The 21,797-nt window shown below is 45.0% G+C and overlaps 1 protein-coding gene across 4 annotated transcripts in view; it reads right to left on the minus strand.

Moving 5' to 3' along the window:
* The window catches only part of MAP2K3 (mitogen-activated protein kinase kinase 3), a 285,373-nt gene that overhangs the window by 40,313 nt on the left and 223,263 nt on the right, over positions 1-21,797 (minus strand). For all 4 annotated transcript variants that reach the window (XM_069210033.1, XM_069210035.1, XM_069210036.1 and 1 more), the window contains one exon: positions 2,927-3,043. In XM_069210033.1, coding sequence (XP_069066134.1) covers positions 2,927-3,043 — 117 coding nt within the window. The remainder of the gene's footprint in view (positions 1-2,926; positions 3,044-21,797) is intronic.

Genomic DNA, 21,797 nt, shown 5'->3' on the forward strand with positions numbered 1-21,797 from the left:
TTTATAATAATCATGACCACCAGCTATTTTTGTACCCATGCATGAGCTTTAAACAAGTCACATTCAAGAGGGGTAAGCAGGAAAATGTACCATGCATACAGCGTAAAACAGCTGAAAATAGTAATGTGGGGAAAATGTGACTGTGCTCTGCCCTTTGAAAACATGTTAATATATATATGGCTGTCGCTTCATTCCATGCCAGCAGGGCACCACTGTTGCAAGTCATGAGTAGAAGCAGTTTAAATCTGGGGACAAAATGTGAAAATCTTCACAGGTATGTTCACTTTTCCGGGGAGGGGGGGGGGGGGGGGGGGGGGAGGGGGATGATCTGGGAAAAGCTAGGAAATACTCCGAGTTTACAGTGACACCCCACACTAAAAGGCAGGTTCCAAACAGAGAATGCGATGTGCTAGGAGAATTCCAATATAAAATAGTAAACATTTTACTAGTGTAAGGAAGCCACTGCTGGGTCCCTTGCGCATCTCTCAATTTTTGTACTTTAAGAATAGACCTATATGCGCTTTTTAAGGACAGAGGGTTTAAATTGTGTTTTGTGTGCAATCCCAGACCGCCATCTTATGGCCAGGCACGATTTATCTATTTTTAAAAGTTTCAAAGCACAGATGCCTTGGATTTTTGGTCCAGGCAACATCTAAGAAAGACATGAAAACCCAGTTAAAAAGCTGGGGATGCAAACAGACCACATCAAGCAACATATATACATCATTAAGTTCTAACCATAGGAAAAATGGCAAAAGCAAACGAAAATGTTATTCAGAGATAGACTATCACATTATCAATAGGGTTTGAAAATGAGACTTTGAATAGACTCCCGATCCTTGGGGTTGTTCTTTAGAGGGTCCAGTTACCAAACATAAGCATGAAAGTTTGGTACCACTGAGAGTTAAGAGAGACCTACTCACCAACAGAACAATCACCAAGAACGGACACTATATATAGTGTTCAGTTACACAAGTTTGCTAATTTTGTAGCACATAAAATAACAGACTTTCCTATTACCACTGTAGTGAATTAACAGACTGGAGAATCAGAGGCCTCGTCATCCCTGCTAGGATTGTAGCTCGTATTCTCACTATGACATACAGATCAGTACTGAGCGTTTAGCTCACCGAGCCTATATTCAAGAAGCCCACAACGAGAGTAATCCAGGTCTTAGTAAAACAGCTCAACACACGAGCTTCCTGAGTCCCTTGGACGTCTTCTTCAAGTAACAATACCACAGCAAGGATGTACCAAGCGATTTTTTAGGAGCACTTTATAACAATTAAAATGGCTTCGAGTTAAGTCACTGCATGCACAATAGGGTAGACCATGTTAGATGATTCCCACTCTGAAGCTTGCAGCCCTAGGAAGCTCGCTTGGTGATCTTCAACGCTGTCCACAAAGGGATGTCCTGTGATCACCGGAGTCCACAGCAGACAGTAGTCGGAATCGCATCGCAAGACATGAACTCCGAGGTGTTTTAGCCCAGTCAGGTGTTTAGTCTTCTTTTAAAGGGGGTGACTCAGCGTGGAGGGGCTTCGACTGCAGCTACTCACTACTTAGTTTCTTTATTTTTCATGTGATTGCCTTGTCCATACAGGTAGAGTCAGGCCTCCTGATTACAGATTAGGATGAGATTATTCCTGCACTCTGCCCTTTCTACATTGTTTTAGGAGTCCACAGAGTATCTCTCGATATGGCTAGTATAGGAAAGCCAATATATGGTGGGATAAAGAAGTATGAAGATTAACGTGCGCCTGGCACAAGGGGCAGATCTTTCACACTAAGAACTGGACAAGAAAGCCCAACCCCGTGAATAACAAACCCTTCCGCCGCCAGTGTCCAGCACTACAGTATGGTTCAGTGAAAAGGAATTATCTGCCATTCGTATCAATATAGATAAGATGTTCAAACTTGGACAAGTCATTAATCATTAATACAAAACCTTTTACCATCAGGGGAACGCTCAAAGGAAATCCAGCGAGCACAGCTTACATTACTGAGTGTTTGCGACATTTAACAAATTGAGGGTCTTTATTTATTATTTATTGAGGGTCCCTCATTATATGCAAGTGCATGCAAAATATAAACGCAAGATTTAGGATTGTTTAATTTCATATTAAAAACGTGAATTTGAAGATAAAAACGTTTTGCTTAACTTTAGAAAAATGTGCTATATGCATGAAATTAAATAATAATAATAATAATAATAATAATAATAATAATAATAATAAATCAGAGTAAAACCATTTTGGGCACATAAAAACAAATTAGGGACCCAATTCTAAAAGTCACATAAGTGTACCCGCAGCTATATGTCTCTATACTGATGTAGATTTTCAACTTTCAGGAATTCCCAGCTAGCACCAATCACTCTTCAACACTAGTATTCCTCAAGTATATTATGAAGTTCTACTGAGAATGCCAGGGGTCTGTGAACTAGCAGTGCGAGATGGAAGTGAGCGTAGACACCAAGGGCCAGTGACAAAGGTCCATTGGAATTAGACAGGGAAAGAACTCCTCCCACAGGGCTACATTATTTCATGTGGGACCTCCTTGGCATTAACATGCTGCAATGTAAACCACCGATAGGGAGCTGTGAAGCAGAAAATAAATCCACTAAAAAAACAATTAAAAAAAAAACGTAAAAAATAAAAGGCGTACAAATTCACACCTGCAAACAGGCAACAGAGAAGAGAACTGTGGTTCAGTTTAAAAGTAGCCTTGAGAACAAAAAATGGCACCAAGGGGTGATGCATGCACGCAATGTCAGAATTCAGGGCCATAGCACATAAAAGTGTGCACAAATGTTCACACTTTCGCAGATCTGGAACAAACAATACTGACGACCCAACCAATGGCTAGAGGATTTATGAGGCATGAGCAATGGCCAGAAGTTGCTGTGTGTGTCATGATCACTTACAGATACTGCAATCTTCCCCAGGATATCTTCGGGTATTGTTCGTCCTTTTTCAATCACCTTCTTGTAGAACTTGTCGAGGGAGGTGTCCATCAACTCCATGCAGATCCATACATCACCCTACAGACATGTGGAGGAAAGTAATCAACCTGTGGCAGACAAGATGCATTACATTTCCAATCAAGATGCAGCCTCTTTCTACTGGCAAAGACTGCACACACTATGCAACACAAAACCACATTTCAGCCAACAGTCTGGTTTCCTGGAAAAACATACACTTTGCTATCTTCTTAAATTCAATATTTTAATTGTCTTAATCCAAGTTTCAAACTATATTAAAAGAGGTGCCCGTTCTGCATATGCTGCGGGTGGATGCATACCCTGCTCTAAAACACAAACCATAAGCTGTCCAGACCTCAGTGTAAGTGGCAGGAAATCTATAGGCGCTATCAAAGTACACCCCAAATGTATTATTTAAAACATGGTGTTCTAGTAACTTGAAAACTACAATGAATGCAAGAAGTTTAGATGAACCATTTATTGGTTTATCTTTAACTTACCGACCCCTATTTAAAACTGGGTTACAATACCCACCCGATGAATGGTCCAAGAACAGTGCTATTGCATATTAATGTTGAACACTTAGTTATTTGTCATTATAGGCAAAGGGTGCTTTAAAGGGATGCCCTACCCCCATGATAGACTCGAGTTGAAACTTCAGTGCACGGCAGAGACTTTGTACACCTTATAGCGAATGAATTAGATTATTCATATAGTAGAGTGGTGGGCAGTAAATAAACTGAAGCGTAGTCTTGGGAGGGAGGAGGGACGGGGGACACCCAAAGCCATATCACTGCAAACGCCGCAGGTCTGTTGATACTACAAAGCTCTTGAGAAGCATCTCCCAACACGCTGGAGCTTAATGTGGAAACATAAAACAAGGGAACATATGCACATGTACACAGTTTGCTGTCACTAAGAGATAAGTATACAGACCTCGCATGAGCAATTCAGGTATAACTATCTAAGACCCAGTAACACTCAATTTCAATAACAGGCCTACAATCCTTACAAACTCTAGTAGATATCGAATAGATCATGCCACTGAAGCTTTCTTATTACAATCAAAATGAAGTGTGCCAGAATCTGGATTGGTTAAAGACCAAGGGGGCTTACTACTTAGAAAGCAAGTCTTTTACAGTGTGCCTGTTTCAGCATCTATGTACTGAAGGATTACATCCACTACTCAAGCACGTCACATTAATACTCAATGCTACATCGCCTCCTGATGCACATATTCACCATACTTACTATGGTTCTAAAAATAAAAAATAAAAGAACCAAAAGAACAGTCTACCTGGCCAAATATTCAAATGCATGGGATCCAATGCAAGTGGTATATATTAGTGCAAAAGGGGAATTCAGAGATATACTTGTATTTATTTCAGACCAGTAAGACCTAGAAACAGTTACATCACTGTAGCACAGGGTTCAAAGTATATTACCCACGCTATAATATATCCTTTCATTTTACTGAAGTTTTGGGAAAAAAGGTAGCAGACTGGCAAGCAGAAAAAACAGGATAAACAAATCTTGCAGGAAATGGTTATATCTGTGGTGCAAGAGTGAGGAAGGCGGTGATAGCGGAGATGGAAAAATGTAAGCCTACATGCTCTCTCCAAGTAGAACATTGGCAGGGTTGGTGCACTGCTCTGGCACATCCACAGATGCAACAGATCTGCGGGGTGGACAGGATGATAGGATATAGGAGATATGGGAGAAACTCCAAGAACTCATGAACTCCTATACTGACCTAGACACATCACATATCTTGTGCACGGCTACAGAAGTAGAGGAATAGCAGCAGGACCTTGCCATTGCATGGATAAGGGATCCACACAGGGAATAGATAGTGTAATCAGTAGATGACATCAAAAAACGATACACAAGGTGCCCAGCAAAGGCCCTCGGAAACAAGGGACTCTGCGGACATCTTAGCACCAAAGCTACTGTGGGACTAAGGGGATTTGAATATAACTGGGAAATTGCAACTCACAATGTGCAAAGCTCTCCTACTAATTCTCTTCAACCTGGATAAAGACCCTGTATGATGTTCCTTCCATTGGCTGATAAATTTAGATAAAAAAAAATCTTGGCCAAAACACTGGGTGACTGCTTGATGTCCTGGATATCACTAGGTAACCATGCCGCCTGACCCCGCTCATCTTTGCAACTGGAATAGAATCACTGGCATGCCAGCTCCGCCAACATCGCTCCCACCGAAGTCTTAACCTAATGTCCCATAGGGTGCTTACTCTGTACTAAAGATGACCTGCTATTCATTAGAGAACCTCTATCAATATATCACCCCTGATCAGAGAAGTCCTCAAATTTGGCGGGATATCAGGTCTCACTATCAATTGGGACAAGTTGATAATATTCTGTCCAACCCCTGGCACACGCCAGATAGTTAGATTCAATAACCAGACTCTGAGAAATACAAGGGGATTACAATTTAAAGGGAAAAAAGACAATTAAAAAAGGATAACTATAGACAGGTATGGCAAATCTCGATGGGCAAGTGAAACGTTAAATTACACTCTCTCGGACGAGAATATGAAGGATCCTCTTGATAAAAAAAAAAAGAGTATGCTCCCCCAAATGTTGCTAAATCACAATATGCTGATTTAACCATCTCGTCAATTTTCATGACATTACAATCTACTTTATGTAAATCAGTATGTGATGGCAAGCAACCCAGAATCAAATGGGTAACACTCCCGAAGCCTTTCGCAGAGAACAGATTACAGCTCCCTCATTCTGAATTATACCACTTGTGGGCGCAGGCAAAACTCACTACCTACGGATACCACACAACTAATCCAGTGCTGTAGGTAGTGATCAAAACAGTTATGGCTGGCTGACTCATTCTGCCTGTGAGCAGTTCTGAACAACCCACATATCTGGGCTTCTAGGGGGCATTAATCCAATAAAGTGCACTGCCAAGGTATGGAAACAAATAGTCTCTTACCAGTAGGTGTAGTTTTGCAGCTTGAAGAATCTTCTGAATTCACATGCTGTACATTATTCAACCATCAAGTGGTTGGGTCTGGAATTATCCACTTATAGTCCCTCAACTATTTTTGAGTTTTGTTTGTTGGTGGGTGTCAACCGCACCTCCTTTTGGTGTCCCCTTTGACGTCATTCTGCTTCTTTTGTTTGGGCATTGCTTCCGTTCTCCATCTTCTTGGAGGAGGTGGGTGGGTCGCTAGTGAATCGAAAAAAATCTTCAAGGTGCCAAACCACACCTATTTTTTTTGCAGCATTAATATTTTTTTATTTCACATGCAGTGTATAGATTATGTAGCAGTATGACTGATTTGTGGTGGATGGGCTAAAGGTGGAAATATATCAGCAAATAGCTGTTTTAGTACCTTTTCACCCACCTCAGCATCCTTACTCATTTAAATGTCTATGCAGTAATGTCTTCTAAAGGTGTGCATGGATGGCCACATAGCTGCCATACAGATATCCTGCAACAGTGTGTTCGCCAAGAACCAATGGTCACTCCTTTTTCCCTGGTGGGTGCACTCTTGTGTTTGAGCCAAGCTTTTCTCCAGCATTCGCATGGAATAATGGAATGGCTTCCGAGATCCATCTAGTCACTGTAGCCTTTGTTACTGGTTTTCCCATGTTGTTTTCAGCATAGGAGAGAAAGAGCCATTTTGCCTTTCTGTATGATTGTTTTCTTTTCATGTAGTACATTATTGCCCGCCTTGGATCCATTATATGTAAAGCTCTCGCCGCTTGAACCTTTGGGTTTTGAAAGAAACTTGGTATTTGAATGATTTGGTTTATATGAAACTGTGAGGCTATTTTAGGTAGAAATCATGGGTCAGTTCTCATGAAAGTTCTATTCTTATGAATTTGCATAAATGGTTCTTGGATTTCGTTCACTCAGTGGAGAGATGTTATAACCACCAAAAATGATTTGGGCAGCGGTTCAAAGGGTGGTTTCATTAACTGAGATAACAGGTGATGCAGGTGACGGTACCTTCCTTGGAGGTGCTACTCTTTTTGCACGCTCTAAAAATCGTTTTATTACTGCACTGTGAAGAAAAGTCCATGTGTGGCACCTTGTGAAAGCCACTATTGCTGCGTTACGTTAGATTGCAATCTATTAGGTGTGCTAAGTGTCTTAAAACTGTTAAACTGTTTATTCCTTTGTGTTTTGTCCTTAATAATCCCCTTTTAAGGCACCATAATGAGTATCATTTCCATTTTTAAAAAAAAGTAGCACCTTCTTGTTGGTTTTCTTGCTTCTCGGAGTACAGCCATAATTATTTATGGTAGTTTTAAGTGTTTGAATTCTTTGTCCTCAGGAGCCAAGCTGCTAACATTAGGGTTTCTTGCTCTGGGTGAAAAACTCTCCCCTTTTCCATTTATAACAGATCTTGTTGTGTTAGTACCTTTTGTGTATTCTCTTTTACCATCTGACTTAGTCCTGAGCATCAGGTTTGACGTGCCCAATGAAGGGAACTTCAGATTAGAGCCATCTAGCTTCTCTTGCATTTGTTGATCACCTTGTGCAGCAGTGGTATCAGGGGAAAAGCGTAAGCAAATATCCCTGACCAGTTTATCGACCGGGTATTCCCCAGGGACTGGTGGTGGGGTTGTCTGGATGCAAAGGCTTTGCATTTCACGTTCTCTGGTGCTGGGAAAAAAAAAAAATTGATTGTTGGTGTTCCACACTTTTGAAATATTCTTTTGAGTACTTTCTCATTTAGTTCCTATTCATGTGAGCTGGACGCCTGTCTGCTGAGCTTTTTTCTGTCCTCAGAAGGTGTATCGCTGCTGGTGTTATCTGCCTTTGTATTTCCCAAATTCAAGAGTTCCTGTGCTTAGTATCCATTTGTAGGATTATGAGCCCCCCTGCATTGTTTTCCTTCCAAATGTCTCTGACTTTGAGAGAGTTCATGTGTGCTCCCTGCCTTATATGTTAGGCATCTGTTGGAATTGTTACTAACTGAGTTGTTTGCTGAAAGTTCATCCCTTCACCTGTTCTACCATCCTTTTTCCTTTTGTATTCTTTGCATGACAATCATTAGCTGCTCCCAACTCCCTGTAGCCTGTGATCATTGGCTTTGTAGTCATTCCTGGATTGGTCTCATGGTAAGGCTCACATATGGTATTAAGGGAAAGCATGATGCCACCTTCCCTAGAAGTTTCCTCTGTCCTAACTATAAGAGAGTGCCCCTTCAGGTAACGTTAAGTTTCTGCATTCAATGATTGTGTTCTCTTTTCTTTGGGAAACACCTTCCCCTGAAATAAGTTTAGTATCACTCCCAGGAATATCTTTTCTATCACTTGCTGTATTTCATCTTTGGCTAGTAAGAGCAAGCTCTTACAAAAAATGCAATCGTCTAAGTATGTGTAGACAAGTATGCCCAGTCTTCTGAGGTATGCTGCTACTTAACACTTGGTGAACACCCTTGTGGCAGATTTATTCCGAAAGCAAGTACTGAGAACTGGTAATGGATCTTGTTCGCCACAAAGCATAGAAATCTTGTGTTTTGTGTATTAATTAGGATGTGCAAGTATGCGTCCTTTAAGTCTATCCACTATTGCAGCTGAGCTTTTTACCTCTTGCAGTGTTGTCATTTTGATTTTTTGAGCGTTTATGAACCTTAGGTCCAAAATTGGTCATAGTAGCCGTCTACTTTGAGAATGAGGAAATAAGTTGAATAGTTTCCTTTGTTGTCCTCTTGTTTTGGAACTCTTCCCTTGTGGGGCTGACCCTTCCTCTGCCTCGAAAAGGCTGTCTGCTTTGTTGAGACAAAGTTGTCTTGCTGGTTCCCTCAAAGCATCGGTGTGAAGTTCCAGCCTCACAACTTTCCCTTCCTGTGGGCCTGTGAGATGGTGCTGTTCCTCTGCCTACTCTTCCACGAAACTGCAATGCTTCCATTGATATAGCAGCTCATTGTCACTGTCGTTCTTTAATTGGTTAGGTTTGGCATCCACTGTGCTTCCAAATAGCTGTCCCCCCCTTGAATGGGCTGTTGAGGATACCGGCCTGTACCTCCGGTTTGAATCCTGAGATTCTTAGCTATTAGTGCCTCTTGAGGATTACCTGCATCATCATCTGACGGCTGAATGTATGAGCAGCGTCCCACGCTGACTTTAGGCATATGTTGGCAATTGTCTTGCCGTTATCCACTAAATGTGCAGCTCTCTTTCGGTACTGTTCTGGAAGGTGTTTCATCAGCTCCCCAATCTCCTCCCAATACTGATGTGCATGACGATTTAGCAGAGCATTAGAGTTAGCGATGTACCATTGGTTGGTTGGTTGCAGTTCGTTCAAATTTTCTCCCCATGAGCTCCATTCTTTTGTTTTCCTTTTCAGGGGGTGAGCCCAGTGTTGATGGCACATTGATCCTTTACCTTGCAGTTGATGTAATGAAGAAATCTACAGGGACTGTTCCTTTAATATAGGCTGGGTCCTTTGACAAATGCTTATATTTATTCTCTGTCCTTGGGGGTAATGCTTGGCAAGTGGCAGGCTCTTGAAAGGCTTCCCTTCCTTGGTCCAGGGCACTAGATAGCACAAGAAGAAACTCCCTCCTTGCTTGTGTTGGCATTAAGGTTTCCAGAAAAAAACATGACCGGGGTTTTTCTTCATCCAACTGCAACCCATAATTCTCTGCTGCATGTTTGATCACTTGATTGTACATGCCTAAATCGTTGGGTGGTAAGGACCATGAGGGGTAGGTATCCACTCCTTCCTCAGGGGAGTCTATCTCCATCTTCTGCCATTGTTACAAATAATCATCTTCTGAACCATGGAAAGATTCAGCTAGATGTTCCTCTTCTTCCTCATACTAAAGTTCTTCCTCCTCTTGAGGTTCTGGAGTAAGGGAAGGTTTCATTTCCTCAACCTCTTTCTCCCTGTGCTATTTCAGCATCTAAGTTCAGGGGAAAGCAGAAGACCCTGAGGCTTTCATCAAAATCCCTCTTCTTTTGGATAAAGGTGGCCATTTCACCCTCAAGATTCCTTCTCACGTTTGATCTCCAACACCCTCCCTTTGGTGTCGAGATTCAATGTCTTCCTCTTCAACATCAAAGAGTCCCTTGAGACACATCGGTTGTTGAGCTTTACTGGTCTGCCGCGACCTGTCCCTTATCGATGCCGAAAAGTCTGTTTTCAATGCTGAAGTGTCCTTTCACCAACTGTTATTTGATGAATTAGATTTTTCATGTCGTCCTGCAGAGTCTCTGAGGAATTCAATGGGCTCTTTTTGTCACAGTATGACTGCAGCCAGCAATGTTTTCAACATCGAGGCTCCCTTGGATGCTCGGATGTTCAATTTACAGGACTCAGACTGCTGTTTCAAAGCCGGTGATTCTCTTACCTCAGGTTTTTTAGGTTTCTTTGTCGCCTGGCCTTTAACGATCTTGACTTCTGTGTTCAAAGTCTCTCTCTGCTTCTTTGGCGACATTAACTCCCTCCTCACTCGAGAGACCTAGGTCCCTCAGGGATGGTAATGTCTTCTGGCTCTGCATGCTGTGATGTGCTTGTTTCTGTCTCACTCTTACTCTCAGCATCCTCAACGTAAAGGCACAGCAGGCTTGCAATTCTCGCTCCGATGTTTGACCGGAAAACAGAAGTTGCAGACTGGGTGCTTGTCCATCTGTGAGAATTTGTGGTGACAGTTCTTGCAAAACTGGAAATGTGTCTCCATCTCAGCCCTTCAGGGAACATCCCAAATGGGCATTCTCGAAAGTTCTTCTGAAATTCAACTTACTTCTCCAAATCTTCCTCTTGAAGTTCTCTGTCGGAGATGGTACTGATTCCGGTGAACTTTTTGGCGATTTCTTGGAATTTTCTTCCCAAACTCCTTTTCTGTGTTGGAGATCCTTCCGCAGGCTTCACGACCCAATGGTGGATAAAAAGAATCTGAAGAGGACAGCCAAAAATGGGAGCTTCCGGAGGAAGCAGTACAACATCACAGGGGACACCAAACGGTTCTGCAGTCAATGCCTACCAACAAACATCAAAATAAGACTACAAGATAAAAGAGAAATTCGGATCCAGCATTTTGATGGCAGAATATGAATCAATTAAAGATTCATGCTACAAAAATACTTGGCAAATGGACATAGTTGGAACCGATACAGACCAAAAGAATCAGTGATACACAATCAAGCTTTCTCATTGACTACCGGGCCCAGGTATTGCTAGCAACTGGGAAGATTGAATGACCATTGGTAACACACATTCTGGTGAATACTCTAACCACAGACTCCTCACCTTTAGACTTCACTCACCTCTGGTCAGCGTTTGCATTGCTCCCCCCACTCAGCACCATCTGTTGCTGCTTCATTGCATCCTGTGAGCCTGCCTGGCTCACTGTGTTCAAGGCCCTCCTCTACCCACAGGCACCCGCCTGCGCCTCATCCCTGGTGGCCAGTGGTGGTCTTTATGTCTTCTCTTTGCTGCCTTTCTGTTCCCTTTTTCTGCCTTTTCTATTTTTTCACTGCCCCCTCTTTTTTTTTTCTATAGTCTTTCTTGCCCTTTTCCCGCATTCCCTCCTGCCGCTGCTGCCCCTGCGGCCCCTCACCCTACTAGCGCCATGTTTACCCATCTGAGTGACACCTCTTAACTCTCTCACCTTCTTAATGGCGGTCACTGGCAAGTCTGTCTGCATCCGTCCGTGCTTAGCGCCACCGATCCTCGTTCCTGCCCCATCCATCGATACAACGCCAGTAGCCTGCAAGCCCTCAGCATCAGAGGCTCCACCCCATGCCATCATGCCCCGCCTAAAGGCACTCACGGGCCATTCTCCTGCCGCAACTGCACCTTCACTTGCCAGAGCATACTAAATCTCCTCTCCGCTAGACCACCGGGACACCTCATTTGCATACTACTCCACACTCGCTCCCACGTCAAACATGCAATAGAAGCATGGGAGCTACTTGACTCCATCGCCCCAAACGTCACCTTCTTCACAGAGACCTGGATTGCCACCACCTCAGAGCCGGACATCACCACTGCATCCCTGACACATATAAGATCATACATAAAGACCACACCAACCGACCAGGAGAAGGTGTCGCCATTGTCCACAAAAAAAAAAAAAAAAAATCACTCCACCTCACAACCAACATCGATGTCCAAACCCACGTCGCCGAACACCTGCACTTTCAGATTCAGACAAATCAAAACACCACCCTCCACTACCCTGATATAGAGACCCCTGGACCCTGCCCCCCCACCCCCTTTCAGGGAGGCCCTGACTGATCTCATTGCTCCCCATGACCTTTCCTCAACAGACTACATCCTCCTCGGCTACCTCAATTTTCACCACGACAAACTCAGCGACCCGAACACCTCAATCCTCATGGAGGACCTTGCCACCATCGGGCTCAAACAACTGGTCAAACTTCCCACACACTCAGCAGGACACACCATCGACCCTATCTTCTCCGCCAGAAACCACATCTCCTTCTCACACACCTCCGAACTCCACTGGACCAACCACCACTGCGTCCATTTCTCCTTCACCAAGACCACCGAATGGCACCATGCCCACCACCCCCTGGAGAAACTAGACCAAGGTTACCGAAGCCCAGCTCACTGCCGCTCTCCGCCACTCACCACACCACAAGACACCATGGATGCCAACGCCCCGGCTCACAACCTCCACTAATGGATGGCTAACTGCGCCAAAGCACTAGCCCACCCCCCCTAAGAAAACCGGCCAGCAATCACCACCATAGAATACCCAGCTGGTACTCCCACGACCTTGAAGAATCCAAGAGGTCCTGCAGACAACTCGAGAGAAACTGGAAAAGCAGTAAGAGCAAGCCAGACCTCAAAGCCTTCAAAGACGCTGTCACATCGCACCACTGGCTCATCAGGTCAGCCAGAAAATCATCCATTCAGGAGCGTATCAACACCAAATCACTCAACAGCAAGGAACTCTTCACCATAGTCGAAGAATTTGTAAAAGCTGGCACGGACACCACAGACATCCCCCACCTCCCCAGACCTCCAGACCTCTGCGACAACCTCGCCACCTTCTTCCACTGAAAAATTCAGGACATCTACAAAGGATTTGCAAGCAAAGACCCTCTTGCCCCGCATACCAGCACCACAGACCCAACTGAGTTGAAGAACAGACAAATCTCACTGCTCCCTTTTCCAGCTAAAGTAATCGAAAAAGCCATCAACACACAGTTCACCAAGTTCATTGAGACAAACCACATCCTAGATCCCTCCCTATCTCGATTCAGGAGGAAACGCAGCACAGAAACCACACCCCCTAGCAGCCACAGATGACATCCACGCCCTACTGGACCACAGTGAAACAGCTGCCCTCATCCTTCTCGACCTCTCCGCCGCTTTCGACAGTTTCCCACACCAACTTGTGCACCAGACTACACAACGACAGCATCCGCGGCAAAGACATGAGTGGATACGCTCCTTCCTCACCTGCCGAGCTTTGAAAGTCAGGTTACCACTTTTCACCTCAAAACAGACAGAAAGCAGCTGCGGAGTACCCCAGGGCTCTTCTCAGAGTCCTACACTCTTCAATGTGTACAAGAACACGCTCGCCAACATCATCAGACACCACGGGCTCAACATTATCTCATATGCCAAAGACCCATAGCTAATTCTCTCCCTTACCGACGAACCATTGACAGCCAACAGCAACTTTCACAACGGAATTAAGGCAGTCACCGACTTGATGAAAGACAGCTGCCTCAAGCTCAACTCGGATAAGAAGGAGATCCTCATCCAGGGAACCACTTCCTGGGATGACTCTTGGTGGCCCACTGCCGGAACTGCCTCTTCCTCCACCAAACGCACACGCAATCTCAGCATCATTCTCAACTCCTCACCCTCTATGGCCCGCCAAGTCAACGCTGTCTCATCCTCGTGCTTCCACACACAAGGTCTGCTCCGGAAGACTTTCAAGTGGATACCCACTGACGCGAGAAGAACAGTCACCCATGCACTCGCCAGCAGTAAACTCTACTACGGCAATGAACTCTATGCCGACATCAACAAGAAACTCCAAACAAAACTCCGAAGTGGCCAGACTCATCCTGAACATCCCCCGCCACAGCCAAATCTACCCCACATGAGACCTACACTGGCTCCCCTTCAAAAAATGCATTACTTTCAAACTCCAGACACACTTAAAAGACCCTTCACAATAATGGAACTGCCTACCTCACCCACTGCCTGTCCTTCTACGCACCCCCCCAGGCAACTACGCTCTGCTAAACTGGCCCTCGCAACCATCCCTAGTATCCGGAAGAACACGTCTGGAGGAAGATCCTTCTCCTACCGCGCTGTGCAGACTTGGAACACGCTGTTGCTTCACCTCAGGGAGTCATTCTCGCTGGCTCAGTTTAGAAATGACCTCGGGACCTGGCTCTTAGACTGACCCGTGTCCCCTTTCAGCACCTTGAGACCCACCGGATGACAAGTCGCACTCTACAAATATTTGATTAAGACTAACCCAATCGCTAAACTGCATTCGGAAGATATTTCAGCATAGCTCCCGAGTGCGGATAGGCAGCTTTCAGGAGCTCACTGTCAACCCCGTACCACCCCCTAAGTGATGGCTGGAACTGTATCCGAGTACCACCCAAGCGCACCGTCATCAGCTTATTTCTTAACACAGTGCGCATGGAGCCCAAAAACGGGCCAGCATGCAGGTCTCTAAATTGGGACTTTCTAGATGGAAAAGAGACTATTCCACAATACCGGGAGGAATGAGGGAAAGGAGGAATCTACGGTAGAGTATTCACCAAAAAGAGTGTTCTTTTTGTTCTTCGAAATCTTACTTCTAACCCGAGATTCCTCACCTTCAGATTAGATACTAAAACACTCCTTTCCCTGTGGTGTGTCTTTGGAATGAATCTGACTAATGTTTCCTGCAAGACTGAACTGTCAAAATGCTCTTCCTATCGGAACGGCTGCCCAGGCAGTAAAGCTCCCTGAACCTATGCACTGATTCCCATGTTGAGGCCAGGCAAATGTGCAGGACAAGCACTCCATGTGGCAACACTGCAGTAGCAGCCTTAGCTGTAGTGGAACGAGCGCTCATTCATTCAGGAGGTTGCTTCTTGCCCAACATTTTGTAGATCTTAATGCAGAGTACTATCCATCTGAACAAAGCCCTTTTCTGCACTGCCTTGCCTTTCTTTGCCACAGAGAACCCCACAAAGAGCTGACTGTCCACTCAATGGTCTTTGGTACGACTAATGCAAAAGCTCAAATCTCTTTTAGTGTCCAAACAATGGAGTCTTTCCTCTTCTTTCGAGGGGTGAGGTGCGAGATCAAAAGTGTTATGGAATGCCCGACATGAGAGGGAGTCACAACCTTTGGTAGAAAGGCTGCCCTAATCCTCAGCACCAGTTTGTCCTATAAAAAGGTGGTGTAGGGTGGCAGAACTGCGAAAGCTTGGAGCACACTTATGCATTGAGAATAACAATCTTCAGGACAGGAGACCAAGGGCAGATGTAGAACAGCTCAAAAGAGGACACACTAGAAAAGTAAAGGTCAAATTAAGGTCCAATTGTGTCATCAATAAGGGTTTAAAAGAAAACATGTGGATTAATCCTTCAAGAAACTGCATAACAGTAGATGATATGAACAAGGAAGGTTGGCCCGATAAACACAAAATGGCCCAAATGCTGTAGGAAATCCACCTTGTCTGAGTGGTCACCCCAGATTATTTGTCTTTTGCTAGACATTATATTTAGGCTGGCTTTGTAAATCTGTGCCCTTCACCTCTGCTGAGCCTTAGAAAATTGCCTGTGCTCCCCCCTTTTACCGTGGTCACATTATCATATTTCAAATTGGTATAATTAACTTAACTATGAACCCTTACTATACAGAACATGGTGTACCCAGTGTTGGAAAATAAATGCTACTAGTAGACCGATTGTTGTGCTGTTACAGTCTATGGCCCAAACATAGCTCCAGGCTTACTAATGTAACCTGACTGCTGCAGTTTTAAACCTGCGAGTTGGCCTGTCAAAATTGACATGTTAGACAAGAGAAATAATAAGTCACCCTTATGTAAGCTCTGTAGCCCACAAGGTAGGGTGCATAATATTTACAAGTGTGGCAAATAGAAAGGAAAATGTTACTTACCCAATAGACATCTGTTCGTGGCATGCAGTGCTATAGATTAACATGCTTTGCCTACGTCCGCCATCTAGTGTTGGGCTCTGAGTGTTACAAGTTGTTTTTCCTTCGTATAAGGTTTTCGAGTCACAAGATCGAGTAACTCCTCCTCTCTGTAATACTACGCATGGGCATCGAGTCCTTTGTTAGATTGTTTTCCCGCAGGCCGGTGAAGTAAACAGTGTGTACATAGATAGATTTAAGAAATGAGATGTCCATGCAATGTATATATATATTTACAATATATGGTACTGCAATGGCTACAGGGGGGAGGGAGGGCACATGCGAATCTACAGTACTACATGTCACAAACATATGTCTACTGAGTAAGTAACATTTTCGAACAATGGCATGTGTATCTGTAGATACACATGCTTTGCATTGACTGTAAGGCAGTCACCTCCAAATAAGCAGTGGTCAGCCTGAAGTAGTTTGGAATAATGTCCTAAGTAATGTCTGTCCAACATTTGCTTGTTGCCGAGCTAACACATCTACACAGTAGTGTTTAGTAAATGTGTGTGGTGTAGACCATGTAGCAACTTTACATATGTCTGCTATTGGTATGTTAGCAAAGAATGCCATTGAAGCTCCTTTTTTCAGTGGAATGATCTTTAGGAGCTCTTTTAACATCAAGGGTGTGTAGGGCTCTTTCTGCAACTGAATCTGGCTGTGGAAAGAAGACTGGCAAATCCAGTGACTAATCGATATGATAAGATGAAACTACCTTTGATAGGAATTCTGGATTTGTCCTAATGTTCTTTATGAATCTGAAAGAATGGTTCTTCTACAGTGAAAGTTTGAATTTCACTAACTCTTCTTAAAGAAGTTATTGCTACTAAAAAAAACAACCTTCCATGGTAAGAACTGTAGAGTATAAGCATGCATGGGTTCAGATGGTGGGCCCATAAGTCTTGTGAGTACAATGTTTAAATTCCAGCAGGAGCTGGAGAAACCATAGGTGGGATTGCTCTCTTAAGTCCCTCCATAAAAGCTTTCATAACAGGGATTCTAAATAGAGAAATATGCTCCCTGTTTTGAAGATAAGCTGCCAAGTGAAGTCTAATAGAGGAATATGCCAGATTTGCTTTCTGTGAATGTAACAAACAGAATACAATATCTTGTACTGAAGCATTAATTGGGTCAATAGTTTTGGGTTGACAACAGTACACAATATGTTTCCATTTAGCAGCATAATATTGGTGAGTTGTGGGTCTGCGTGAGTCTTTTACAATATTCATACATTCAGATGGAAGTTGTAGGTAACCAAACTCTACGACTTCAGGAGCCATTTCGCAAGATTGAGGGTGCTGATTTGGGTGTATTATTTTACCTTTGTTTTTGGTCAACAGATATGGTCTGTTTGGTAGCCTGTGATGAGGTACCACAGATAGATCCAGCAGTGTTGTGTACCAATGTTGACAAGACCATGTGGGAACTATGAGAATCAAGGTGAGTGAGGTCGGTCTCTTCTTCTTTACCAGAAATGGAATGAGTGGGAGAGGCGGAAAAGCATAAGCAAATATCCCTGACCAGTTAATCTACTGAGCATTGCCCTTGGATTGTGGGTGTGGGTACCTGGATGCAAAGCTTTGGCATTTTGAGTTTTCTTTTGTGACAAATAGGTCTAGGTCTGGATCCCCCCACATTTTAAAGTATTTCTGAATAACTTACGGGTGAATTTCCTATTTGTGGCCTGCTTCCTGCTCAAGAGGTCCGTTAGTTGATTGTTCATCCCTGAAAGATACTCTGCCACTACTTGAATGTGATTGTGAATCGCCTATCTCCGAATTGACTGGACTAAAAGGGATAATTGGGATGAGTGTCCCCGCTGCCTGTTTTTAAAGAGAATACATTGTTGTCATATTGTTTGTGTGTGTATTAATACTACTTTGTGTGCAATTTGTGTCAAAAAAGGTTTGAGCGCTAGGAATACTGCTAGTAATTCAAAGTAATTAATGTGGTAAGTCTATTGGTTGGGGTCCCATTCCCCTTGTATGGTGAGATTGTGGGGATGAGCTCCCCAACCTGTCTGTGATACATCTGTTGTTATGGTGGTCTGAGCCACAGGGTCCTGAAAGAGCCGCCCTTTTGATAGATTGGTGGCATTTCACCATTGCAGAGAGTGATGAGTCTGGCGGTCCAACAACACTGAAGTGTTGATCCTGAAGAGGACCCCGTGACTGAGACCACTGTTGCAGTAGCCTCATGTGCACTCTTGCATTTGGAACTATGGCTATACATGAAGCCATCATTCCTAATAACTTCATCACTAACTTTACCGTATAAGTGTGGTTGCATTGTAGTTGAGATATTAAGTGTTGAAATGCCTGAATCCTTGCTGGGTCTGGAAATGCTAATCCCAACAGTGTTGAGAACTGCTACAAAATACGGCTGTATTTGTAAAGGTTGTAGGTGGGATTTTAGGTAAATGATGGTGAATCCCAATCTGTGTAGTAGATCTATTGTATACTGAGTGTGTTGGTGACAGACTTGCCTTGTAGTGGCCTTTATTAGCCAATCGTCTAGATATGGAAGACATGTATGTGTTGCCTTCTGAGGAATGCTGCAACTACCACTAGGATTTGGTAAACACCCTTGGTGGTGCTGTTAGTCCGAATGGTAGTACTTTGAATCGGTAGTGCTTTCCTGCGATGACAAATCTTAGGTATTTGCGATGTGCTGGATGTACAGGAATATGTTCATCATGTGGTGTACATCACGTCTTTATCCACTTGAAGGCTAGTATTTAATTTTGTTGAAACACACGTACATGTGGTGAGTTGTAAGGGGTTTCCACTACCTGCTTTAACCTTAAGTTAATTGCTTTGATTGCAGTTACCACTGATGATGGGTCTGTTATACCCGATGCATATTTGTGTATAAATTATGAGCATTATGGAGATTTATGTGGGTTACTAATAAAACACTTGAATACAGAATTGAAGGATTCAATAATTCTCATGTTTAGAGTTTGTTACCCACAGACAATTACAATTTCTTCAAGCCTATGTTTTAAGTAGTGCATCTTGGGACTTGAGAGTCTGTTGGCCACAAGTGTTCTTCTCGAGGACACTGGGATTGCCATAGTATCCTGTCCCACCCCTCCAAGCTCCTGCATCCCCAACTCTAAAGCCCAGGTTTAACATGGCAAAGAATGTTTCTACCTTGGATTTTTCCATGACAGGTTGCATTTTGGGCCTGTTCGCAATAAGTCAAACAGGAACTACTGAAAAGTTTGTAGATTAGAGCCTGGGAACATTTACACCACTAGTTAGGGAGGGGTTAAGAGTCAGCAATACCCACTAGTAAGTGCCAGACAAAAATGTGGCATGTCCTGGCACCAATTTCAGAATACATTCTGAACCTGTAGAAAACGAGAAGAGGACTAGACCTGCTGTCTGTGACCTGAGAAGAGCTTTGAACAGCTGGACCTGCTCCCTCTAGTGGACTCCACAGGTCAGTTGGCTAACAACCTATGTGATTACAGAGAGACAACAAACTGCTGAGAGGCCTTTTCCTGGAAGTACCCAGCTGACCAGTGGCAACTGGACTTGGACTGGACCCTGCTGACCAGTGGCAACGTGACTTGAACTGGACCCTGTTATTAACCTCTGCCTGCAGGGTCTAACTGGCAACCCAAAGAAGCCCTGACAAATTTTGTCAGACCAGCCCCATAGGGTGCATAGCAAGAGAGTCCGATCGCTATAATGGGGCTTGAGGGGTTGATCCCCCACCCCAGAAAATGTGGAAAAAAATGGCAGAAACGGTGCATTCTGCATCACATTTTTCATAATATTTTAAATTAAATTTGTTTTTAAAGCATAGTAAATGATGACCTTACAGTGCACCAGGTTACAGCAATCTCTGTTGGGGCCTTCAATGATTTCATCACCCTATAAAATTGCCTCATCTCTCCATAGCCTCTTTCTCACATGTATTTCATTTGTTTTATTCGGTCTCTTTTGCCAGCGTAGGGTGGTGGAGCAATTTACATCACGCACACATATACAGAGACAATCAATCCTACGTGTGCAAATGAGTGTATAGAAAATGTTGACAAAGGGGACTACAAGGTGTAGGATTCATATAGCATCCATACCAGTAGGCATTTTTAAGAGTGCTTGTCTGGGGAAGCATAAACTCAAGATTGAGAACATTACACAGAGGGGGCGTGGCCAACATGGCGACCGGAGCGGCAGAGTAAAACTGCAGCTCCGTGCCTGGCCCACAAAAAACATCCTGAAATTGGCACCCAGAACCTTCTTTGAGGCGGGTGCCATCTGCCCAGCTGTTCGGGACCACCAACAGATGCGGTGACCCTCTGCGGGACTCCGGGGTCATCTCGGGCGACGGAGAGGAGCTGGCGGCCTGCTAGGTCGACGCTCGCGGCCGCGGAGGGTGAGTCTGCTGCCGGGGCCGTGGGCCGGCCCCGGACTTCTAGCGCTCGGCGCTGAAATGGAGAGGCACCACGGGGAGCCGTGAGGCATCGTAGTTCGGGAGGACTCGCATCCCGGGGATTGCTCTGCGGTGGAGTGATTGCCCGCGCCCCACCGTCTGAAGCGGTGCTGCCGTTGCGGGACTGGGCCGTGTGGGGCGCACGGCGCCGCGAGACACGTCGGACTGTGGCCGCGCTAGGCCTCTCCGGCCCGCGGGGCTCCCTTACCGGCTGATCACCGCCTCTCTCTGCGCTGACCGGACGACTCCTGTGCCATTAACTGCGGCCCCCCCTTGGCGCTAGAATATGGTGACTGATCCGTGCGCGGCCCGAGCGCACTGAGGCTTCCGGCTCGGCGGGTGTTCGGGGAGCTGCGGCGGCTGTACCGCCGTTGTGCCCGCGCCGCCTGGAGCGGCCGCTCGGGGGATCCCCTGCTGAGCCCCAGGCGCCCACACACGGTGGGAACAATAAAGAGCAGCACACTCTTCGGCGACGCAGACCGAATCGCGGAGGGGGAACGGATCGCTCTCCCACCCCCCCCCCCCGCGCCTCACTCGGCGACACGGCTCGGGTCGCAGCGGCTCGATCTCACGGAGTGCCTCAACGGGCGCGCCAACTGCCTTAACAGCACGCTGTAAGCCTCACACTCTGTACACATCTGCAGTTTGGCATTGAATTGGGCATCTGGGCTCTACTGGCAGAGAGGCTGGAGTCGGGACGGTGTTTTTTTGTTTTTTTTTTTTGTCGGAACGAGTGCCCCTTCTGGGCTACATTGAGCGCCCAGTAGCGGACCATACCCGGTCTTTGGTTGACAATATTGGTACTGACACAGCCATTGTCCTGGAATCCACGGGAGCACTGGGCATTGTGCTGCCCCCCTCTGGCGTGGAATACCACGTATGGTATCGGATCCACCCTGAGTCTGCGGGCTATCGTGAGTGGTGGGAGCCACCTGGCGTGGATCAGTTAGACATTAACTTGGGCCAAAACAACAAGACGGAGTGGGTACTCGGTGAATCTAAACCGGCGCCAATATCAGAAAAGGACACTCAACCCCCTCCTGTATTACAGCCTAGCAAACCAGGGGACGTGCTGAAGGAAGTTAGAGGTCGTAGGTGATCACTCCCGGCAAACAACTGTCCGATAAAGCTGGGGTAACACACTTATGTAAAATAGCGCGGAAATCATGGTCAAACCAAAACACCCCAAGACGGGGTCCACTGGAGAAGCTGATC

The sequence above is a fragment of the Pleurodeles waltl genome, chromosome 10 (genome assembly GCF_031143425.1).
Source record: "Pleurodeles waltl isolate 20211129_DDA chromosome 10, aPleWal1.hap1.20221129, whole genome shotgun sequence".
NCBI lineage: Eukaryota > Metazoa > Chordata > Amphibia > Caudata > Salamandridae > Pleurodeles > Pleurodeles waltl.